At 40.9% G+C, this 25,002-nt stretch overlaps 1 protein-coding gene across 1 annotated transcript in view; it reads right to left on the reverse strand.

Moving 5' to 3' along the window:
* PARD3B (par-3 family cell polarity regulator beta) overlaps window positions 1–25,002 on the reverse strand; it is a 975,282-nt gene that overhangs the window by 514,283 nt on the left and 435,997 nt on the right. The window contains exon 4 of the mRNA XM_045852946.1: window positions 11,249–11,358. Within this exon, the coding sequence (XP_045708902.1) occupies window positions 11,249–11,358 (110 nt within the window). The remainder of the gene's footprint in view (window positions 1–11,248; window positions 11,359–25,002) is intronic.

Below are 25,002 nucleotides of genomic sequence, written 5' to 3' on the forward strand. Positions count from 1 at the left end.
TTATGCAATGAGAAAATATACTCTATTTCTTATATAAACCTTTTATAAGTGCCCCCTGTTCTTTAGGCACAATGCTAAATTAAGGGTATGTGGAAGGAAATTCAATCTACCCAACAAGGGGCTCAGAGTCTAACAAGGAAGATATAAAATGTAGAAAATAATAAAGAGGTATAAAGAATTACATTAACAATATGCCCTTGTGCCAAGAGTAGAGAGTAGTTAATTCTGCTCATTACAGAGAGGGGTTAGGGAAGGATTAGTAAAGAAAAAGGCCATAGAGATCATCACACTGAATTTTGAAAGAAAATTGGACATTCACTAGGAAAAAAGAAGAAAAAATGACATTTGTCATTTGCCTGGCAGAAAAAACAGCTGGGCAAAGAGACACAAAAAGACTTTCCACATGTGAGAAACTGCATGCATGAGTGTCTAGTGTGATGTGGCTGGAGATAAAGCTAAACACATCAACTGGGGTTAGGTTGTGAAGTCATGACAAGAACCCCAAAACGAACCCTCGCTTGTAGGGTCAAATGATTTTTGACGAGGGTGCCAAAACCATTCAATGGGGAAAGGACAGTCTCCTCAACAAATGGTACTCAGAAAACAGGATATTCACTTGCAAAAGTATGAAATTGGGCCCTTACCTAATATTATATGCATATATTAACTCAAAGGGAATTGCAGACCTAAACATATGAGCTAAAACTATAAAACTCTTAGATGCAAACCGGCAAGAGCTTCACAACATGGAAGTTGGCCGTGATTTCTTGCATATGACACCAAAGATGCAAACACCAAAGTAGACAAACTGGACTTCACGAAAAAGAAACACGTTTGTGCCTCATAGGACACTGTCAAAAGAGTGAAAAGGCAAGCTATAGAATGGGGGAAAATATTTGCAAATCACCTGATAAGGAATTAATATCCAGAATATATGAAGAACGTCTAAAAGTCAACAAAAACAAACAACCTGAATAGACATTTCTTCATGAAAGACATATAAATGACCAGTAGGCACATGAAAAGATATTCAACATCACTAATCATTAGAGAATGCAAATCAAGATCACAAGATGCCACCTCATAAACATAAGGATGGTACTATCTAAAAAACAGAAAATCACATCTGCCAGGGAGGATGTGGAGAGACTGAAGCCCCTGTGCACGATTGGTGAGAATTTAAAATGGTTCAGCAATGGCAGAAAACGGTATAGTGGTTCCTCCAAAAATTCAAAATATATTAACCATATGATCCAACAATTCCATATCTGGGCATATACCAAAATAATTCAAAGAGGGTCTGAAGGAGATATTTGTACACTTATGTCTGTGGCAGCATTATTCACAATAGCTGAAGGATGTAAGCAACAGAAGTACCTATCAACAGAAGAATGCAAAAGCAAACTGTGGTATACACACACAATGGAATATTACTCAGTTGTAAAAAGGAAGGAATTCCGACACATGCTATAACATGGATGAACCTTGAGGACATTATGCTAAGTGAAATGAGACAGCAACTGAAAGACACTTCCTGTATCATTTCCTAGCACAGTCAAAATCACAGAGGTAGGAAGTAGAATGGTAGGAGAGTGGGTTTGGGAAGTTACTGTTTAATAGGTATAAACTTTCAGTTTTGCAAGTTGAAAAGAGTTCTGTAAATGGATGGTATGATGGTTGCATAATGATATAAATGTGCCTAGTGCCACTTAACTGTGGACTTAAAAATTATTAAGATGGTAAACATTATGTGTACTAACCCCAATAAAAAAAAGAGAGAAAAAAAGCCATAGCAAGAAATTTAAAATATTTCATGCATGTGTGGGCAATGGTTAGACATTTCAAGGCAGATATTCATAGGTATTTAATAATTCTCTTCATGAAACAATAAGGAATCATCTCATCCTAGTAAAACCTTTATTTTCATGCCTATTTGTTTATCACTGGAGTATTCACAAAACATAGCTAAGTGTCAAAAATATATTTTAAGTGAAATTTTTTTAAAAAGACAGGTAATTGACACAACGATTGAAATTCAAGGCAGAGAAAAAGGAAATAATCCAATTTCTTTAAGCAAGCCCACTTTCTGACTTCCAATGCTTAAGAATCTGCCTCTTCCTTTTAAAGGAGGGTAATCCTTTATGGTTCTTGCAACACATAGCACCCTTGCCTCAAAAGGCAGCGAGTTCGGTGGGGAGAGGAGGCTGGAAAACATCAGGACGATGTCAGTCTGAAAGTTGTCTGCCAGTTGCAGCTCAAAAAGATTTGCCAAAAGTAGCGATGTTTTTACTGGTTCTGGTGTGTCAGAAGGCTTTGGATTTTCCAGTGCTTCACACCAGCAACTTCAAAACTAACTCGCTCCAGATGTCCCTGTGATCATCTAATCAGACATCAAAAGCTGTGCAGTGTGACAAGCTCACACACTGCTTACCAGGACGCTATGTTTCCGCAAGCGTAAAACACACACAGTAGCTACTTTTAAAATGTGATTCATCTAAATCAGAATTTCATTTTCAAGTATACAGCTATTAGGGAAGAGGCCACCCTCTGGAGAAAGAGAAAAGTCCTTTAAATGTCTCTACCATGCCAGTTCTGCATGAGATTTTGAAAGGAAAAACCAAAATGAGACTTGCACTTCAGAAGAATTTGTGTTGTGAGAAAAAAAAATATCCCCCATCAAAAGAGATATCTGAGAATTGCACCATGCTCAAGGAGAATATGATGCTTTTCTTTTCCCCTCATTAGGGATTGTCTTGCTTCTTCTCAAGGTGAACGCTCATTAACCCTTTCCGTCCGAGACAACGGTATTCAGGAAATGCCCACAACATGGAAGGAAGGGACATGTAGAATTGGAACACACAGGACGTGATCTACATCCTTGAGCTTTCATGTTAAAGTACATGACCTCCTTGCACTTCCATCTTCAGATTGGAGTAGTGCTCCCCTGCCAAGCCAAGGCTTCCAGTGTGCACGTGTACGTGAGTGCGTGCTTCTGTGCTGCTGCCTGTGTGTGTGCATTTGGCTTTGGGAAAAACATCTATTTCTTGAGCAATATAAATAACTTCTGGTGTTTTGGACAGAAGTATAGCCTCATTCCATAAACATATAAATATTGAGACATTAAAAGGAAATTTAAAGTTGAATTCATACAAACCAAGTTAGTAATTCACATCTGGAAAACTGAAATTGCTAGTTTGGATGTCTGAGGTCCTAAGAACAATAGGAGTTCATATAGAATTTCTATTTATTAGTTCCTTTTAGTTACACAAGATTTCTGAGGAAATCACCCACAATTTAAGTAATTTTCTGAGGGTCACAGTGCTTTGGAGGCAACCAGGACATGGGATCTTGACCTTTAGAATAAAGCTACTTCAAACATCATCTTTACCAAATTTCAAACAGCACTGTCAAATTACATTTGCTCCTACCTTGAGCTGTTTATTAGTGTTTTGCTAAGAAAGGCCTTGTAAATGTTCCCATACTCTTGAGCTAATTCAAATACCAGGATTTTTATTTTCTTCAAAATCACTTAAAACCAGATGAACTTTTTAAAGAAAATGGAACATGAGAAAAATTTGGAAGGGGAACATCTTTATTTTTATGGGCATAAAAGATGCATCCTGTCCAGAAAATTCTAGTCTACTCAAGAATTTTCTAACTTTTTAAACACAGTTAATAGAAACTTCCAAAGCCGCAACTACCAAGAGTAGCTTTTTGAGTGTAGAACTCATAGTTTTATTGACAAAGAAGAACTCAGATAATTGGCTCTATTGCATGCATATTAATTTCTATTCTTTGTTAATATATCTTGGGCGCTAACAACATCACCTTTTATAATGGTTAATCTCTAGAATTATCAATGCTGGTCTCTTTCTATAATGTCTATTCTTCCTCAGAACCAGTTTCTACGATGGACTTTTCAAGAGTTGCAAGAAGGTGAAATGGATCTCAGAGCTGACACTGCTGACATCAGCCACCCACTCGCATTTTAGTTGTAAGTGGAGCGTTTGTGTCTAAACATTCTTCTCCCCTTGACAACACAGGTAACACTGTCCTACTGCAGGAAAGTCTAAACTAAAAAGCTTTAGTTTAGGAGCAGAACAGTATGTTAAACAGATTATTGCCCAATTTTTACATTGTAATTCACACACACAAATAATCTATATACACACAACTATACACACCTTTACAAAATAATTAAACGTTGTTAAACTGAATTCATTTTGCCCATTTCAGAAGTACAAAAGTTGTAATAATCTAATCACATGTTCACATGTTAGGCACCGTGCCTGGGGGCTTGAATACAAAAATGAATACGGTGGCTCATCCCGCTGAGGCGCTCAGCTTTGTAACACGTGCAAACAGGCAGTTGTATCCGAGAGAGACAAGAACTAATAGAGATACCACACACGGCAGCTCCCTGGAGGGGCTCCGGAGGCTGAGCAGAATGCAGACTTCCGGCAAAGGACACTCGTTTTCATTGTTGACAATGCATGATTTGATCATTTGATACTCGCGGGCAGCTCGCTAGGGCTGTTGAACTGCTTTAGGTCTGGTCTTCATAACTAGGTTGTAAGTATCCTGAGGACAGGGACCATATTTTATGCTTTCCAGATGGTGCATGGCAGGAGTCTTGAACATCTGAGGGATTAATCAATTAATGTTGACATGAAGGCAAAACCCATTCAATTTTCATTACGTGCAGGTCAATCTAAACAGCGAAAGATGACATGTCACGGTTACCTTTTCAATTTCTGAAATTGACCTCTGCATAGTGAGCCTTCTCTAGACTTTTAGGTCTGGACTAGACTCAGGAGGAATGATGGGGTAGCACGCACCTACACAGGGGTCACGTTTGCCAGCTTCTTTGATTAGTCATGGTACATACGTTCAGACAATCTGATTCTGATTCACCGACATCTACAAGATTTGCTGAAAATCTCTGTTGCAGAATAAATTGGACATCTGGATTTCCCCCACCTAACCTTGAGTCTTACAAATATAAATGCTTCAGAAATTAAGCTACCTACACTTGCCAAACTAAGTAAACATTTGGCCCCATGAAATATTAGATGGCAGCTTTATCTCTTAAAAACAAAGCCATATGAAAGCCATCGCTGCAATGCGTCTCCAAGCTCTGGTCTTATCAGCACGCAGCGTGAACAGCTGGAGTTACAAACACCAGGACTATTATTAAATCACTGTGTCAGGATAGGGAGAAAAAAGAAAAACCTATGTAGGGTTCAGTATCTCTAAATAATGCAATTATATATTACACGGTACATCTGCCTCCCTTTTGCTCTGCAGTATCCATCTCTCTTCTTCGGAAGACAATGGACAGAGCCCACCTTCTGATTTGCATTGGTATCTCAACAATTAATTTTGTTCCAGTGTTTGCACAGTTATTTAGTTGTGTATCTGATGGATAGAAATATATTAGTTGTTTATCCAGAATTTTTGTGAAGTTTCTACGTTGGATTTTGACAGTAAGCGACCCATAACCAAAAGCCCTCTGACATCTCAGTGTCAATTCAATGATTTGAATCCTAAAAGCCAAGCTACTTCCATTTTTCTGTTATATCATAATGATTTCTTTCACAGATTTGAAAATGCTTAAACTGGGAGCAACACTGACTATAATTTCAATATATGTGGCATACAAGGGAAAAATTCTGAAATCAATTATATGCAAGGCATAAAGATAATGCTTTTGTTCACTGGAGATACTTTCTCCCACTAGAAGCTACCTGCCACTCTCTTTGCTGAAAAAATACCTAAAACTCCGAAGAACCAACACTGGATTCTCCCTTCTCCTCCCCACTGAACAAGGAGGGCGGCTGGAAATGCATCCCACCACTTTTCCCACAGCCAGTCCCTGCCCTTCCTCCCTGACCTCACTGTTGCTAAGAATTAGTTTGCTACTGACTGAAGAGTTATTTTTGGTCTCTCACTGCAGCAATTCAAAAGCATCTATTCATCTTAACATCTTGATTTTACATACGATGTGGTGGAGAGAAAAGGTGAAAATACGATGAAATAACCTTAATTGTTTAATACATATTTGCAGGGGTGGCAATTTCCACTTTACTTCTTAATCTCTGTGATTTATCATACTTTGAGAAATGGTGTCTTTCCCACATTATTTCATCCAAACCCACGAAACTAGCTCTTGCTCTTTTCCTTTTAAAATTTAATGACAGTGATAGAGTCTCCTTCATGAAATATACACACACATCTCTTCCCCCCACCCCTCTCTCTCTCATTCTCTCTCTGCCTCCACGCCAGGGCAAAGACTTCAGAGAACTGACAGACCGTGTGAGACATGGACTTCCAGCTTCGCAGGCGCGAAGGCTGCCATGTTATTACTGTTGTTTGAAATAAAGTGTACACATTATTGACATGGACTTTAAGAAGACAGACCAGCATTTGCTTAATTTATTATGGTGATGCAAGACAAGTAACAGTTTTAGAACAAAGTCATTCACTGTCTGAAAACAACCGCAGCCTTAGAGTGCTCGGAAATCCACTTTTTAATTTACTCACCCTGCAGGATCTTTTTTGCTTTAGGGGGTTAAATGTGAAACTATAAACAGTCATTAAAACTCAAAACAACCATAGTAGTTAACCGGATATTAAGAAAAAAAAATCACATCTGTTTTAGAGTTCTCTTCCATCCGCAAATTCAGGGACATCAATTTCAAGATCCTGGTTTTATGGCATGCCCTGAAGCCAAGAACGCCGGATTACAATCAAGGCAGGGAAGGTGAGGCGTCCCATAAGCTGACTCTTACTACAATAACTTGCCCCCCAGGATTCTCTTTCTTAATTTAAAAGCAGTCAGTAGAATTGGATTTTCTATGGACTTGGAAGAAAAACAGTCATTACTAGTTGTGCATTAATAATAATGCTATTCTGATCAACCAGATAGGTTTATGAAAAGAGGAAAAAAGGAAAGAAAATTTTCACGCTGTTTATCCGGTGGTGTTCTATGTGACAATGGGGTTCGCTGGCTTCTCATTGTTCAAAGAATCTGAGGCTTGCAGAGAATCAGATTTTTCTAATTTAAATCCTTTTCAAAACTCCCACTTGTCTGAGGGTGTCCATCTTAAATAAGCAATTTGTAATAACTTAACCAGGTAGAAAATAAGTCCGACTTTTCCAACTTCACAAAAAACACATAACTCCAGGCATCAAAGAAAACTCTTCCCTCTACAGTAAGCCTAATGAAGTGCAACTAAAAATAACAGTCATCAACTGTGGTTTTAAAGGCAATATTTCAACATAATCAAATGTGTCAACTATTCAGCCTTACGGCTTCTTATGCTCTGGGTTATAAGTAAGTTCCATTTCTTGGGAAAGATTGAACAGTACCCACTTGGGGCTCTGCCATCTGTGAATTACTTACATGTGAAAACTCTGCTTAAGAGATGGAAATTTTGATTGTTTTTTTCCTTTCGATATTGAAATGAAATGCAATTGTAGAGAGCAGTTTAAGCAATTATTTCTTATGCTAGTTGCTACATGGGTACATTATCACACACTCCCCATATTTGTCATCACTTATCAAATCATGGGAGTCCAGGGTGAAGTCGCTGGGCTGTGGAGGAGGCATCAAGTAGAATTACAGAATCAGAGAGATGGAAAGGAATCTGCAGTCTCCCATTCCAAGCTCCCTGGGCTCAGGCCCTTGCCACAAAGAACCCTCTCTGCAGTGTGATCCGATGTGAGAGCTGTGGTCATGTGACCATGGCCCCCTGAAAAGACCGCTCCTCTTGTCACTGAGCAAACGGTCAAAGTGACTATAGGGCTACAGTGTAGGGTGCCACATAGTTCATCATCCACACGCGAACGCCGCTGAGAGTTAGTGGGGACACTTACTCATCAGGCATGGACTAGGACTGCCCCAGGCAAACCGAATCACACTGCTGCCCCAGACCCCGAGTGCAACTCACACAGCCCTCCCGAGAGTCCCCAACCACTTCATCACTGCCTTGTCCGACTTTACTTCCGTCTGGAGCTGCTACGTCCAATAAAAACAGAATGTGATCCACGGATGTAATTTTACATTTTGTAGTAGAATGTTTTTTTAAAAATAAACACAAATAATTTTAATAATATATTTTGTTCAACCCAATGCAGTAAACATAGTATAATTTCAACATGTTGTCAATACAAAAATTATTAATGAGATATTTTGCCTTGCTTTTCATTTTTCAATCTTTGAAGTCCAGTGTGCACATCACACTTAAAATACATATTTATTGCTCAACAGGCACATGGAGCCAGTGGCCATGACACTGGACAATGCAGTTCTACACAGTCCACAAGTCTTAACATGCAGGGATGAATGAGTGGAGTTATAATACACACACGGACACAAACATAAACATACTTTTCTTCTAGGTAAAAATAGGTACACCTCCATGTCTTCACTTACTAATTTGCCTGCCCTACACAAGAGGGCAATTACACTATCTGTCTCTTGCCCAGGGTGAGCCAGACCCTGGAGCAGGTAAACCTTCACCTGGTACATTCTTTTGGGGGAGCAGAACGAATGGTCAAATTAGAAAAGCTGGGTAATTGCTGAGAACTTCTAGGCTTCTTCCCAGAAAGCTGTGTGTCTGGCATTTGTAAATGCAGCACATACATTCTGAGCACCCTCCATGTACTTGACACTAGCGATAAAGAGATAAAAAAGGCACAATGCCTGTACGCTGGGCTGTTAATGCTTAAAGTTTTCACAGAGATTATTTTACGACTGCAGCGAGAAGGATGTGCCGCTTTTCTGCAGCAGGTCAAGGACCAGACGCTGTTCTCTGGGTCCCACGTCTACACTTCATCATCCACAGAGAGCACTGTGAGAAAAAGAGGAAATATATGTTTTCCTTTTTACTGTTTCCTTTTTACATGTGGACTTGGCCCATGTCTTATAACTTGCATATTGTTGGATAAGAGCATTTGGAATGTCAGCATTTCTTCCTGAGTCAGGATTTGCATCTTTGTTAGTAACAGTGTATCTCTCACCCCAAATACTCTAACTTAGAACTCCGTGGTATCGTATTTTGGTAAGGACACAGAATCTATCAGAAAGAGAGGAGCCCTCACCCCCTCTAGGAAAAGCCATACTGATGTATTTCCAACTGGTCTAAACACAGAGCACAAGGGATAAACACACGGAACTAACTGGCGGGTATTCTGCATGTAAACGATGGCAACACAATGAGACGCACTCTCATTTTAGGGTATCTGACATTGTCAAAATATGCAGTAAATTGCAGTTTTTCTCTTTTATGTAATTATTCTCTCATTTATATAGTTCTTTTTTCCTTCCTGTCCAATACATTTAGATGTAACACGGTCTCAGTCAGTGTGTGTTCAACACATACATGCAAACACATGCAAACACACACCACACTACATACTGCTCCTGTTTCTACTAATCATTACAGTAGCACTCGTACACCTAATTTTTGTTAGGTAATTTTCCACTACATATATTTCCTTAAAAGGATGGAGATTAAGAAGTATTACATTTAAACTACTTTCAGGATACTTGCTTCCTTGTCCACAGGAAAAAATATGCCAAAATACTGCCACTAACCTATTAGTGATCTAACCTATCTAATGATTTGATATAGTAAATTCTACCTCAAACACATTGACACAGTTTCTTGATAAGAATATTCTATACAAAAGTCGAAGAATCCATTTCATTTATTCAGCATCAGCTGATTTCTCAAAAGAAACTTTGTACGCTAGATGGGATTGGCAAGAAACAGTAAAAGTGATGAGAAGCAAGGACCTACATCTGCGATTGCTCTACGCAGCAAAGCCTATTTAGAACGGAAGGGCAGATAAAGAGCTTACCAGACAGGAAAAAGCTAAATGAGTTCATTTCATCACCACCAAACCAGCATTATATGAAATGTTAAAGGGTCTTCTTGAAGAAGAGTGAAAATATGAACAATAAAATGGCAACAAATACATATATATCAATAATTAAATATAAAAAACAAAATAAGGAGAATAGAAAAGGCTCATAGATACAGAGAACATTCCGATGGTTGCCAGAGGGGAGGGGTCAGGGGATGGGCGAAAGGGCGCGGGGACTGAGAAGCACAGATCGGCGGTCACCGGACAGTCACGGGGCTGTAAAGTGCAGCACAGGAAGGGGTGTTGCCAAAGAGCACAGAGGCAGGACCCACAGACACGGACAGTATTGTGGGGACTGCCTGAGGGAGTGGGAGGGCTGGATGGAGGGGGGCAAAGGGGGAAAATTGGGACAACTCTAATAGCATAATCAATAAAACATAATCAAAAAGGCATCCTTATATGCCTGTAAATACTCCCTTTTCCATAAGGTGTTACAGACAGCATGACTTAAAATGGGGAAGAATGTTGCTTCTAGGAACCGTTTGCATTACTGAAGACCACTTGTGCAGTGATATGCAGACAGTAACCAGCAGCGCATTCTCAGCCCATTTCAAAGAAAGAACCACAGATGCAACTCTTCAGAGCTACTCAGGGTTAAGTAGGGAGACCCACAAACCCATGTGAAAGGAGGACGTTATCTCTTTAGGAAACTATTCTCCATGTAATCCATCGGTTTATAAGTATAGCATATGAGTGTATCTGGTTATCAACACTCTGGGTATGTAATATTATTTTCCTTTAGTTTTAATGTTAAGTTTTAGAAACCCAATAGTAGTGCCACATATCCATGATATGGGTTATCTTAAAACTGTATCACCATTCTCCATGTTGGGACTTCAAAAAGCATTTCAGCGACACACTGAAAAGATATCAATGACATCCTTGGGCATTATGAAGCAGGAGGAGGATGGAATTCCGCAGGATATTGCACTGTTTAAGGGCATGGACTGTGGAGCCAAACCACCTGGGTTGAATTCTTGGCTCTGACACTTTCCAGCTGTGACCTGAGACAAATTGCTAAACCTTCCTCAGCCTCAACTTTATCATCAGTAAAATGGAGACAAACACACATGTTGTTCCTTTGATGCACAAGTTCAAATGACTTAAAACACTGCTACGCACATGGTCAGTGCTGTGTAAACAAAAGCCATTATTATAACTAGGACTAATAATAGCTCATACTAGCTATTATTGTAACTAATATTATATATACTAACAAAAGGTCTCTCATGGTCAACTTACTTAAGACTGCAAATCTATTTATGGGTAAGGTACTTCAATATTTCATTAGAAATGCGAACAGTAAGATACCTACTAGAATAGCAGGTTTCAGACTCTGGCCACTGGGGTGTGCCCCGCTCAGCTGGGCGTCAGCAGGTGGGCCGGGCGCCGGGTCACTGCTCCTCCTCACCAGCAGCGGAGTGCCTGTGTGACAAAACAAGAGGTGAGAGGTCACGGGAACCCTAGGGGGGAGGGACTGCATGGTACAATGCCATTTAATTAAAAAGGTTTACAACTGGCTTTCATGTAAAAATGTTCTATTTCTTAAGGATGCTTGTAAATTAATCCATTTAATGATCTTTTGTCATCTGTTCACAGAATGTCACATGGAAACAAAATCTTTCAACTCTCATCTTTCCCTACTTGCATTTCAGAATAAGTCACTGTACTTAAGCAAACACTGTCAGGCCCGGCCAACTCGGACCCTGTTCCATCTGAAACTGAGCTAGAAGATACATTTGAGTCCTGAAAAGAATTATTGTCCAGCAGACCAGTAAAGAGGTTCCCACAGCCAGTGCAATTTGCTATTCTGTAGAGCTAGAAGTATAGTTATTACTGCCATTTGGGGCTCCCCAAATCTTTTGAATGATGACATATACAAAAATAAATTATTTGCTGGGGTTATAGCACTAATGTCTATTTAAGTACACAAAGAGATCAGTTTCATTCTCCTCTTTCCTCCTAAAGTAGATAAAACTGATAAGGAAAATAAATTACTTCTTCTAAAAATATATCCTGATTTCTTTTTAATTTAATGAAAGCTTCCACTATTAAATATTTGAGTCAGTTATTAAATTCTGAAAAAAAAAAGATCATACCATTAGAAAGTTCAAATGAAATTCAACCTTAGCAGAGCTGGCAGCCTAACTATTCTGCTAGCAATTAGGCCTAAAATAATTTGTTTCATGCAAAATTGGCCACTATGGAGGAAAATCTCAAAAAAAATCCATTTGTAGTTTAAAATTGCTCTCGTATAAAAATTAAGTTTTTATTTGTATGCTGTGGGTGTGGGAAAAAAGTGGAAAACAGTAGAAATGTAATTCCCCATTAATCAATATTCTGAAACTAATTCCCCAATTCTCTCAAGCTACTGCCGTTTAAAATATCACATTTCATACTTCATTTTATATGGTACAGTTATAAAAAGGTAAATCTATTTAAAATTATTTACAAATCTGAGTTTTCTATGTGTTCCAACATTCTTACTCTGTGTACGAAACATAGAATTGCTGATACTTTCACCCTTGTTCAGATAAAAGTTGCTTTTTAATAAAATTATTTATTTTATAATAAGAAATTATCATGCTGCTTAGGATGAAACACTATGCCAAAAGGCATTATGAAATTCGAAGTTCACATTCGACTATTTATTTCTTATCAATAGGTACCTCACTACATTATTCCCCCACCTTCTCCATCTCCATCTGAGAAATTTCTCAAGCAAGTGACACAGCAATGGTTGAATGGCTGGCAACTGTTCCTGAACGAAACAGTTAAAATCAGGGAGAGCAGAAGTAATATGAAGTACCGTACAATCTGAAGGCAGCAGAGCCCCGGCCCTGCACCACTATATTTTTCCCTCCTTCAGGGAAGCTGAAGACTAACTGGCTCCCAGGTGCAGCTCCTTTATTACCACGAACAAGTGAACAAGGCAGTCCGACTGTGATATCCTCAGAAGTAACCCACTCTCTTTAAGGTCGAGAATGAGGCCAATTTCATGAAACTCTGGTTTGTTTGCATTTAAAGCAGATCCGTATAATGCACATCAAATTGGAGAAAAACATATGAATAAAATATAACAAAACAAATGAAAAGCAAGAAAAAAACACCATGATGCCACGGTCAGTAGAGGGAAAGAAACAGGAATGTGAGGGAATGACGCTTTTAGTTACACTGAGTCCTGTGCATTCATATGAATGTTTATAGAACATGTGTTTGGAGTGTGTATGTGCAGAAAAGACCTGTTGTTTTTTCTTGTAGGATAAATATGTTTTCCTTAAAGAATCCAGGCTAGATAGTTTTCCTTCAACTTTAAGGACATGGCTGTGACTCCTCACTTACTGTTATGTAAGACATAATTTTATAACAACACAATTGTATTTGGGTGTCTGGATTCAATCAACATGCTGTGCTATGGCGGTGCACCTCCCATAAGAAGGCACTTTGGTTTTGTGCGAGTGTGCGTGCTGCTCAGAACGCACACAGAAAGGGACTGTCAGATGGCTACGTCTTTCTCAAACACACTCCCAACTCTGTGGGAATAAGTTTTGTTCTTCTCTGCACTTCCTGTATACCACGCTTTGTCTCCTGTTGAGTTGCCTCCCCATTTTATTTTGGCTGTCTTAATGTGTTAACAACAAATCCAAATCATTTTATATTAGAATTAATAAGGAGCGTCTTTAAATGTGAACTGCTGTTTCAGGGAGTTTTGGACAACCCTTCTTTTGGCAATTCAAACTTTACTTTTAAATTGTGCAAGTCCCATTTAAAGGCAGTTGTTAGGAACAGACTGAATTCCTGACTTCAAGACAAACTTAAAGACAAAGGAGGTATGTCCTAGTATGTAACAGAAGGCAAGGAATCAACAGTACTGAGGATGATTTGGGTAAATGCTTGGATATACGTGATGGAGTAGAAGGCATACCTCACAAGCAAGCCTAACTAAAATGAGAAGGGAAAAACTAACCTGGTGTTAGGGAACCTCCTAGTGAATAAAACACAACCCCTGCACTGAAGGAGCTCATAACCTAACAGGAAGATTGGAAAGCTAACACAACGAACTACCATGCGTTGGTACAATGGAGACAACCATGGGTTTGGGGGTCAAATAGACTGAGCTTCACCTTTCCTGGCTTTTTGAGATTGAACTACTCAGTGACACATTCTCATCTTTTAAAACCTGGCGATAACAACACACTGCAGAATTGATGGGAGGCTGAAATAAAATAAGGCATGCATGGCACTGGCTAGCACGTCCTGCTCACACAGGAAGTCCCCCTTCCCCGGATATACAGGACACAGTGGCACTTGCTGTTGTTGTACAGTGTTCCTTACGTGCTCAAAAAGCAGAACTCCCGAAAGTCAAGTTAATTTTCATGGATGAATATGTAAATTAAAATAGTAAAACGTAATTCTTTGCTTAACCAGGTATATAGCCTTATTATAGAAAGCAAAGTTTTTTAAGGAAAAAAAAGATACTAAAAAACAGGTAGTTCACTGGTATTTTTCAGCTAATTGAGAAAAGACTCTCAGCTTTTAGAGGCAAAAGCCCTCGGTTCAGCCCAAGAGAATAGCAGTGCTACTAAGAATCATAGTTTCAAAGCCAGTGGCTATAAAACCCAAATAAAAGAAGAAACTGCTATGCATTTTAAAGCATAAAGTTTTATGGAAACAACTGCATTATAATTTTCCACACAGTTCAATATTCACAGCCTCGTGCTGCATCTAGGACTCTGCAGGGCAGGCGATGTTAAGATGAGTAGCCAAGGTGCTTCCTCTGGCTTATAGTTTAAAGGGGACGTGAGGACACAGACTGTTTTAGCCCACAGAACGGCGGGTACCAGTGCAGCGTTCTGGGAGGGTGGGGTATGGGTTATGGAGCCCGTAACAGCGAACACACACACTGTAGCCTGGGTCCAGTCCCGTCTCATTCATCCAAATGCACAGAAACTTACTGTAAGCCAAAGACATAGCCAAAGAGAAGCTGTGCCCCTCCATGCACAAGGGCCCCCAATTAGGTGTGTAGCTGCTGGTGACTCTGTCCTGGCAAGATAGGGTCCTGCCACATCAGGTGAGTTTGACTCTTCCTGGAGCACTGTCTATGTATATTTGGAGCTCACGTCACACTCAGGAAAAACTCACTCACACTCTCACTGCTCTTCCCTTTAAGGAGATGGCTGGATCCATCAGGCTCGCCCAGGCCTTGAGCCAAGCAGCATTAGACCCAGGTCCCAGGTGTCTCTGAACAATGATACATATTCCAATTCTAGAGCAATCACCATTTTAATGACAGTAAAACTGGAGTTAAAGGGGGTACAGTTCCTTGTCTAATGTCCCCTATAAATGGAATGAAGAGAGCCTTAGGAAGATCACCTAATCCATTTTGAAGAAAAGAATTTTTGAAAGGAACAGAAACTAGTTAAAAGGCTCAAATTGGTACATCAATGAATCTCATAAGATATAAAGGCCAACACAAATTTATCTATGTAATTTTAAGTTTCTATCTCTTTACTGTAATATCACCCACATACGCACACACACGCGTGCCTCGGCTGATTATTTCCACATTTAGAGGATGTGTTTTGGATGGAGCTGACTTCAATGACAGATGATATGTTACACATAACATTCTATATTGGGCGTTTTGAAGGATGTCTCAGAAAGACAGGCAGCTACACAGATTGAAACCACGGTCTAGGAGAATCATCCATGTGATGCTGCAGCGGACTGACGGGGCATATGTAAGAAGGGGGCTGGAGCACAGAGAGGCCATAAAAGCCATGGGAAGGAAAGGAGTGGGAACCCAGCAGTCATTGGGCAGAGATGCAATAATAAACCAGAAGAAAACGTGGGAGAAATTAGCACTGACTACATATACAAAGCAAGCAAGGAGGGGCACAAAGCAGAAATCTAAAACTTGGGAACAGTGAGCAATAGGAAAGTTTCAGGAAGTGCTTTTGATTTGTTTCAGAAGAAACCATGCCTCTTGGCTTTAGCCCATGGAGGGTTAGAATTTGCTTATAATCTGAGATATCTTTTTAAAAAAAAAAAAGATTTTACCCATTTGATTTTTTAGAGAGGGGGAGGGAGGGAGATAGAGAGGGAGAGAAATCTCAATGTGTGGTTGTCTCTCCAGCATCCCCCACCGGGTACCTGGCCTGCAACCCAGGCACGCACCCTGACAGGCAATCGAGCTGGTGATTGGTTCGCAGGCCAGCACTCAGTCCACTGAGCCACACCAACCAGGCCTAATCTGAGATATCTCGATACACCTGAAAAATAAGACATTAGATTTTCAACTGGCCTTTCATAAAGATGAGTACGAAGCTCATGTTGGAAATCACATTAGCATCCAGGGTAAGTGAGGAGAGACAAACAGGAGCTAAACAAAGGCTGAAAAAAGAGGAAGAGTTGGTGTAGGTCTATCAATAGCATCACATGCAAAACAATGAGAACATCAGGATGCTCTATTCTCACAGAATCTTGGGGGGAATAAAGGGTACATAAAATGCCAACTGGTTAACAAAGCCACAGAGGTGAGCCTAGAGAAAAGGTGGGGCTGGGGGGAGGACAGAGAAACCGGAGTCCACATGTAAACTGTTTATGTATGAAGAAGAGTAAATCCTGGTCTTTTCAGAGTTTCAATTTTCCTTTGCTCTAAGGGATTACTTCTGTGCTGCTGGATTATCAAATCACCAATCACTTATTTGAAGAAAGAAAACACACTCTCCTTCCAATTCTACTGACACTGCTGTTTAGGATAACAAGATAAACATGAACAGGGCCAACGCCACTGAAATACACCTAAGTTGGTAAGTATTCACCTTTGCTGATGACAATGAATTGCAAATGGTTAAATGTCTTATAAACTTATAAAGAGGTAAACAGGAAAATATACGTTTACCGGATAATCAATATTCATAGTATGTTAATAATATGAATACTATACATAGGTGCATTTTGGGTTTATATAGTACATTTCCTTAATAGACTCTGTAACTAGTCAGCCTCAACAAGAACGCCTTTGCCTTGTACTTGAACACTTGCGGAATGAATCTGACATTAATTGAATGAATATGACCTTAAAATACAGATATGTCTTCCAGAGACATGGTGCTTTCCACAGGCGGGTCGGGCTGTGGGTGACCTCCAGAAAGCTGCTTTCCCTGAGTCTAGCCCCTCGTCAGCTAAGCAGGTATGCCAGATAAGCTACACCAAAGTCCCATTCCAGATCCACAAGGAGATAATTCTATGATTTATATAGCTAATAAGGGAACTGAAGTCCAGAGAAATTCAGCTTCTAAGTCCTTTGAACTTGATTTCTGCTCCAGTTTTATTTAGCTGGCACTTCTATGAAGGGGTCGCATTCTCTATGTGAGTAGGTGCATGGAAGTAAGGGGGATGATATCTCGTTAATGCAGTAGCAATTCTTTCCATCTACAGAGGTCAATAGAAAGAAAGATCTGAATAGAAGGATACAGATAAAAGGAAAGAGTGGTGGAAACTCAGTCACAAAAGGCCAACGTAATCCATAGCCACATGGGAATATCTGGCAGGACGCTTGACCCATCAGTCAGGACACAATAGCTCCTCTCCTGGAGTGCGTGATCTCTCTTACAGATGCGTCAAACAGCTTGACAGCCTTCTTGTCTATTCGTCCTGTCAATGAAAAAAGGTGAGTGAAAGGGCACGTCACTTGTTTGGGGGGGAAACCAGGTTTTCTTTTTTATGTGGATTTTATGGGTTGCCAATAGGGCTTTTCAAATGATGCCTAACCAACCCCACTGCACTGAAACCCGGAGACCCATTTTTAACAGTGGGCAGTGATATCAGTAGCAGCACGATTTATGGCCAAGTACCAAGAGGAGATCACTTTCACGACAGGAGCGCCTGGCCCGGTTCGCGCCTGGCCCGTGATGATGAGCGCGGCAGCTGTGACAAGCTTTTAGACACCGTGATGAGGAAACCACGCGAGAGAAGCCAAGTCAGATTTGAGCAGGATTTTAGCTGTCCAAATACTTTAGTCTTAAGTATCACTCCATTAGGAAAATGACTCCCAGGATTGCCATAAAAGGAGCAAAGAAGTTCATGTTGATGAACAGTATCATTTTTCTTTTATTTTGGATTGCAAAAACCATGCCTGTTCAAAACAGGCAAATGAATAGTCACTTGCTACACGATAGGTATGAGTGAGCACGTACATGATACACTGCCTTTTAGTATTTGTAACGCTGCCTAAATTGGAGCACTACTGCTATAAAAACAAGCGGCGGGGTTTTTAACCGACTTTCATTGGGAGCCGTCCTTTTCCTTGAAGATGGTTATGCTTTCGACTTGAAGTATATTGTTGCTGCGTTCCTGGGGCACGTGCTTTTTCTTCTGTTGAAGTTTTCACATTTTACCCCATTGACATATACAAATCTAGAATTTTATGTATTGTTTAAAATACTCCACCACATCAGTTCAGCCATGTTATGTACAGTCAGTGGAAGCTGTGTGTCAGACATGAATGGTCCTAAGTTGTTCCGTGAAGAACACTGATAAGCAGTAACAAGACAAAACTCCCTGTTTGAGCAATGCTGATGGAAGAAATTCATAAGTGGTCACTTGGTTACAGTAAAATTCAAAAGATTGAAAAAACCACCCCCAACAATGACAAACTACAGAAGAGGTTCAGCAGGAGCCAAGGCCCTGGTTTTTAAAAGGCATACACCCTGAAAACGGAACAGAACATTAACAGACACAATTAAAGACGCCTGAATTAATAAAGCCACATAAAGGCTCCTGAATGGTGGTGGTGACAGGAAGAAATCTGACACGTGCACGTCAACCTCCGTCTTCCTGTTCTGCTATTCACAGGGCTCCTTGCTTTCCCCCAGCCCACCTCTCCGATTACAGCGGGGACTGCCTTCTTTGCCAGGTGGGACATGTCAAACGGGACCACCTGCCGTTGCCTGAAAGTGCCCTGCAGGCCCTGACCTCCCCGAGCATGCCAGCTCTGCTCTCTCAATTACGCTCTAATGCTACAATCGGTTCTAATCCCATCTATTCTTTAAGTCGTAAACTATCTCCACTTCTTCAGAATACCCAGACACGTCAAGGTTTGATGTGGAGCTAATGAAGCGTAACTTCAGGGCCCTCGATGGCACGGGCGCCTTACAGGAACCTGAGCACATGATCACGTGATTACATGATCCTGTAAACTTTACATAAGTGAAACAGCTTAACTGAAATCGATTAATATTACCTCTTTCAACTCTAATGTCCCCTCCATCACACTCTCCCTCCTGTCGGGTGAACCTAGGGGGCCAGAAGCATTTTGGGGATCCAGTTAAGGAGGAACTGAATTGGGGACCTATTTCCTTTGAACACAGTGGACTATATTTGTGTGGGTCACCGACACTGCTGTGTATGGTTAGTGCCAGGCACTCTGGTGGGGAAATACAGATACACCCCTGTCACCCACTGTGTGGGTTCACTCAGCTTCATCACGCAAAGAAACGGGGCCAGGCAACACAACAGAACCACTGCTGCTTTTGCCCCAGGAAGGGTGTGGGTGCTGGAAGATAAACCAGGTTCGAAAGGTACGGAGCCAGAAGCTAGTCTGTAGAAAACTCCTTTACTCACCCAGTGTGTAACAGTGTACACATTTCAGTATTCAGATAATTCAGTTCTGACTAATACCTTGTCAACTGCAAAGTTCTTTCCTACATAGAATGTACTTGAAAATGTGGCATAGAACTAAAATTCCTACGTCAGTAAGACATAAACCTCTAGCAGTTTCACAGATTACAAGCCTGGTTAACACATCCAATTATTTAAACAAAAACCATTTTGATTAACCATGCTAGAGCAGAAATCAAATTATCCATTTATTTAATGTACAACACAATTGATGTTACACATGAAGAGGTTATTAAAGACCACGCAGTCAAAAATTGTAGGGGAAAAGTGTAAAAGTTATTTTTAAGCACTAATTACTATGTAGTCAATTAACATACCATTAATAAACTTTTGTTTTTAATATCTTCTGACATCCCTAGAATATTAGCTTCATTAAGTTAATAAATTGTGATTTTTTTCTTATTCTAAATAAGTATTGATTTTCATGTTTATTTTTAATTTAAACTGTGTGCTCCTTTTCTTAAATAGCAATCTTCCCAGTTCCATATATTGAGAGCCCCACAAAATGTGGGGTTGCTTCTGTACCTTTGAGCACATGTCACATCCTCTTTTTTCCTTGGGTGTATAGTTGCATTTTTCTTTTATCCCTTCATTTACTCATTTAACAATACTATACAGGGCCGTCTTCCAGACCTGCTAGACTGGCACACAATACACAGACGTCCTGATCTTGTAGAGCTTATGCGCAGCTGGAGGAAGGCAGATGCTAAACAAGTACACAGTGAGTGCGGGCATTTACGATAGAGAGAAAGCAAGTTCTTTCACAGGAATAGGAGAGAGAGTGATGGGAGCAGATACCTACTCGTGGGTAACATAACGTTGTAGCCAGCGACTCCTCTCAGTGAATCACTGAGGATGCCTCGCAGATGGGGCACTTCATAGGTGCATGCTGAACTGAGAGCTAAAGAGAGCTAGAGGAACAAAGGCCAACATCGAAATTCAGAAATCTATGGAATCTGAAGTGTCCCCGACAAGGACGTGTTTTTTGCCCATTAAAGGTGTCTGTGCCTCTAATATGTAAATAAATTGCTATTGTCAGGTTTGTTTCCCTTCACCTAACACTTTTTTTCTTCAGCATCAACATTTATTTTAAAACAAACACCATTCACACGAATGCGGCATACGTTATCACCCTTGCGACTTAATGATAAATGAGCATATAAGTGACATCAACATCAGTGCTAAACAATTCCAGTAGATGCCCTGAAATATTGACTGCACGCTTGTCAATTACTGTGGTTTATGGGGCAATCTATTGCCCGGTCAGCTGATCTTTCAGTTTTCTATAGTTTACAGTCTTACACCCTACATACTTATGAGGTTAATCTACAGTCCTTAGATTTATGGCAACCCATGGAATAATTAGAAAAGTAATAGTGGAGTTTACTTGAGAAGATCCTTCAGAAGAACTTGCTTTTACACAGAATTTAGAAATTCAGGAGATACACCGATTGATAAATAAGTATAAAATGATGACTGAGGTATTTATGGTGGGCAGATGGGCACATGGTCTTAGCGGCCAGAGACAAGACATTCATTCACGGACATCGGTAAGATCTGCTCAGTGAGAAAGTGGGCATAAGCCAGGGAATGCAGCAGAAGGTGCATGCAGAGTAAGGAAATCTGTCTGAAGAGCATTACTAGCAGGTCTTACAATGAGAGTTTTCAGATAACCTAACTCAAATAGCAGTGAGGATTCCAAAAGAGGGACAATCTATAGCACTTTTGGAATGACATTTGTACCTAAGAATACATAAAGAATGTTGACTAAAAGAGTAAGTGAAGATATCCCAATGGTTTCTTTAGCAATTCCGTTATAAAAACCATGAAAGGAATCCTAATATGTGTCCAGTGAAGGTCCTAGGGGATGGTGATTTTGGTCTCTACGAGGATTTAGAAAACCTTTGTTGTGCCCTAAATTTTGGACACTGCTACTATTGAGTCGAGGTCAGCCTCTGGAAAAAAAAAAAAAACAACAACACTCCACTAACTCTTTGCAAGCTGAGGAAGGGAGAGACCAGCAATGCCTTCAGGCCATTCAGCTACAGTTGCAAACAATTACTGACAACATCAAAGTACTAAATTCAAATCACCAAGTCCTTCATGATAGATGAGAAACATCCACAAGTCAATTTAAGGCATCCTGGGCACAAATCTCTATGATTTATCAGCCGCATTTGAAATCTTTGATCATTACATTTCATTGGACTGTTCAAAGTCCCTGGCGGGACTGGAAGAAGCACTGCATCACGCAGCCACTGTTATCTCTGAGGGACGTGCAAAGGGCGGTTTTCTGCCAGTGTTTCTCAGCCGGTGTGCCGTGGGCACACTGGTGTGCCACGAGAAGTTTTAAAACATGCACTACCTGAGTATTTAGTTGGGGCACTGACCTCTTTTCCTTTAGATTATCAAATTAAAAAAACAACAACAACAGCCAACATGACAACAGCCATCTGGTGTCATTGAATCAAAATTACACCTATTTTTGCCAGATCTGCGAAAATAAAACATATTTTTTTGTGTGCTGCAGAATCTTGGTAATTAGTTCGTGTGGTGAAAAAGGTTGAAAATTGTCAGTGCCTGTGTGCCTCAAATACTGTTTCCTGTTTGGCAGCAAAGGAACCCAGTGTCTCTCAGAGCCTCACTTCTGAAGTGGGAAGCACAGTTGCCACTTAACAGAAGACAAAATTCTAAACAAGAGTCAGCCCAGGGAGGCTCGATCCAGAACACAAAAACGGGGCTTTCCTGGCAGGGAACATGTTGAACAAAGTTGCCAGGGGAAAATCTGACGGTATCTTGTCCTGCCCCGCATGCAGATTTTTCTGACATCTGTAACTGCGGCCGGAGACCTATTGGTTGACCCTCAGCTACACCTGGAACCCAGGGAGCAGCACTGAACTCAGGCGCCTGTTACCTCTTGCATCTGGTGGGCAGGGGTCATATTTAATCTATGGTGTGGAACGGGCCCCAGATGTCCAAGCCTTTGTGACCTCGCATCAGATAACTGAAATCTAATCTACCTGAAAGTGTCCCGGAAGACCACCCAGGTGTTGCGTATGGCTGCTGTCTCGCTACTAAACGTGTGCATCATGCAAGCGGGGGCGCAGGACACCAGTGGATGAACGCACCCGGGGCAGAGCCAGGCCGGGGTCCATGGACCATTACTGACTTTTCGGTGTGACTCCTGGCAGCAGAGCCAATGTGCACCCACATCCAAAGGCCACAGGGACAACACTGGACTGTGTTCTATGGGTCTTCAAGGGAAAAGGCAAACTGCTCTTGAGAACGGCATTGAAGCTCTAACTCCCAAAGGAAAAGACATCCAGGCATAGAGGGCTTCTGCTGAGTATGGGGAATACGGAGTGTGGTTTAAATTTATTTTCTACAGCGTGATTTGGGGGAGTCACAGGAATGACTCGGGTTTTATGAATTCATGTAAAATAGGTCTACAACCGGAAATCTATGACTATTTTAGGGGACAGAACAAATTAAGTTTACATGGCTATTTTTTCCACTGGTCCTAGGAATAAACCCAATTATACCAAAATAAGAAATGTGTGTTAACTTCAACATGAGTCTCGTTTCATCCTGCTTATGTCACCAGCCCTGTGTAGGCCCAGGGGCTGCGTGACACTAGGTTGGTACTCAGTGTAACTGAATAGCATCAGTACACAGTGTTGATAAGTCACAGACGGACGAGTTAAAGCACAATCTACCAAGATTAGTGAAAAACTGAGAGCCCAATTTAACAGCACAGACCCACCACCTCTGAAAAGCGTTTGCGTGCAGGTGCTGATAAGAGGCCAGTATCTACGTCGGGCAGTATTTGAACCTGTCCAATGGCCCCCAAGACAAGCCTCCTGGAGTCTGAGATGGAGGATCAAAATCTCACCTTCGGGTCTTCTCAGAGCAAGCATGCCAATACACAGTGCTGCTTTTAAAAAAATAGATTGACAAGGGGAAAGGAGGAATTTGCCTTATGAGGTTCGAATGAACAGCTCAGATGCTGTCAGAGTTGTCTGTGCATGGAGCTGGTCTAGGCCCCCTCAAAGGACGGTGTCTGTCTGGGAGGAAACACACAGAGCTCTTTCTACAGACGACAGACTTGGGCCTCGCATGAACCAGGTCGACTGCTCAGGTGTGCAGTGACAAATCATGTAATTTGTTCCTTTCAGGGACACACAGCAGCCACCTGGGATGTGTGACAGGTGTCTTTGTAGCCTGTATCACTGTTTGGTTGTGTTCTTCAAATCTATCCAATATTTTCACAAAAGTTTTTTGATACTCCTTGTCCATAGCCCCTGGTAATTTTCTTTTATTAACAACAAAACAATCTTATTTATTTTTAGAGAGAGGGAAGGACAGGGAGAAAGAGAGGGAGAAAAACATCGATGTGAGAGAGAAACTTCGATCAGTTTTCTCTCCTGAGCCCCGGCTGGAAACCAAACCCGCAAACTAGACCTGTGCCCTAACCAGCGACACCTTTCGCTTTTCAGGATGATACCCAGACAACTGAGCCACACCAGTCAAGGCAGCCCCTGGCCATTGTCAAATGTAGCTCTTAAATGGTCTTCAAAGAGGAAAAACCAGCAATTTCAGGCTAGACTCACATGTCATAATAAAAAGACTTACTGCCCAGCAAATATTGGATTTTTAGCAGAGCACGTGAGAGCACTTTGTAGCAAAGGGTAAGAAAATGTGCTCTCCCTTGGGATGGAAGGAGCAGCAAGATCACAATAAGAAGGGTCAGACAAAGACAAAGACCAGATGAGTCTGTGGCCTTGAAGCGATCTACCATGGCTTCCACGCCTAGATACTAATTTCATAAGCCCTTATGTTTAAAATACAGATTTCATAAACCCTTCTGTTTAGAATGGATTTTATTTCCTATCTAAAACAAACATATGGTATCAAACAGTCTTTTAATGCTCAGATTTAAATTAGTCTTAAAGAGATAAAAGGACTGAAATAGTTCTGCTATTCGAGTGTGCTTAACGATGGGAATATTTATATAAACATATTGGCAGAGGAAATGTTAAGTTCCCTGCATCTATGTGGGCCTGCGTCTCATGTTAGAAGCAACACATTTACGTACAACATTTGCAAGTGTTGTACATAAACATGGTGGCCCGAATGCCGGGGAGCCCTGCTCCCGGCAACTTCTCAGTCTTCAAACAATTTAATTCTCACTCACAACGCTGCCCCAGGACACAACCCACGTGTCCGTCCATGAGCGATGGCTTTTTTTGGATGCCCCCTGTTCACTGCTAGTGTTGTGCTAATATTCAGCAAACAGGCAGAGTGTGCCCAGGCAGCTGGGTGCCAGGTAGAGTTTGCTCGGCTTTCTCTGAAGTTCACCTCAGGGGAATCTCTGGACCCTTGAAA

The sequence above is a fragment of the Phyllostomus hastatus genome, unplaced genomic scaffold (genome assembly GCF_019186645.2).
Source record: "Phyllostomus hastatus isolate PE091 unplaced genomic scaffold, TTU_PhHast_1.1 phas_contig_137, whole genome shotgun sequence".
Lineage (NCBI taxonomy): Eukaryota > Metazoa > Chordata > Mammalia > Chiroptera > Phyllostomidae > Phyllostomus > Phyllostomus hastatus.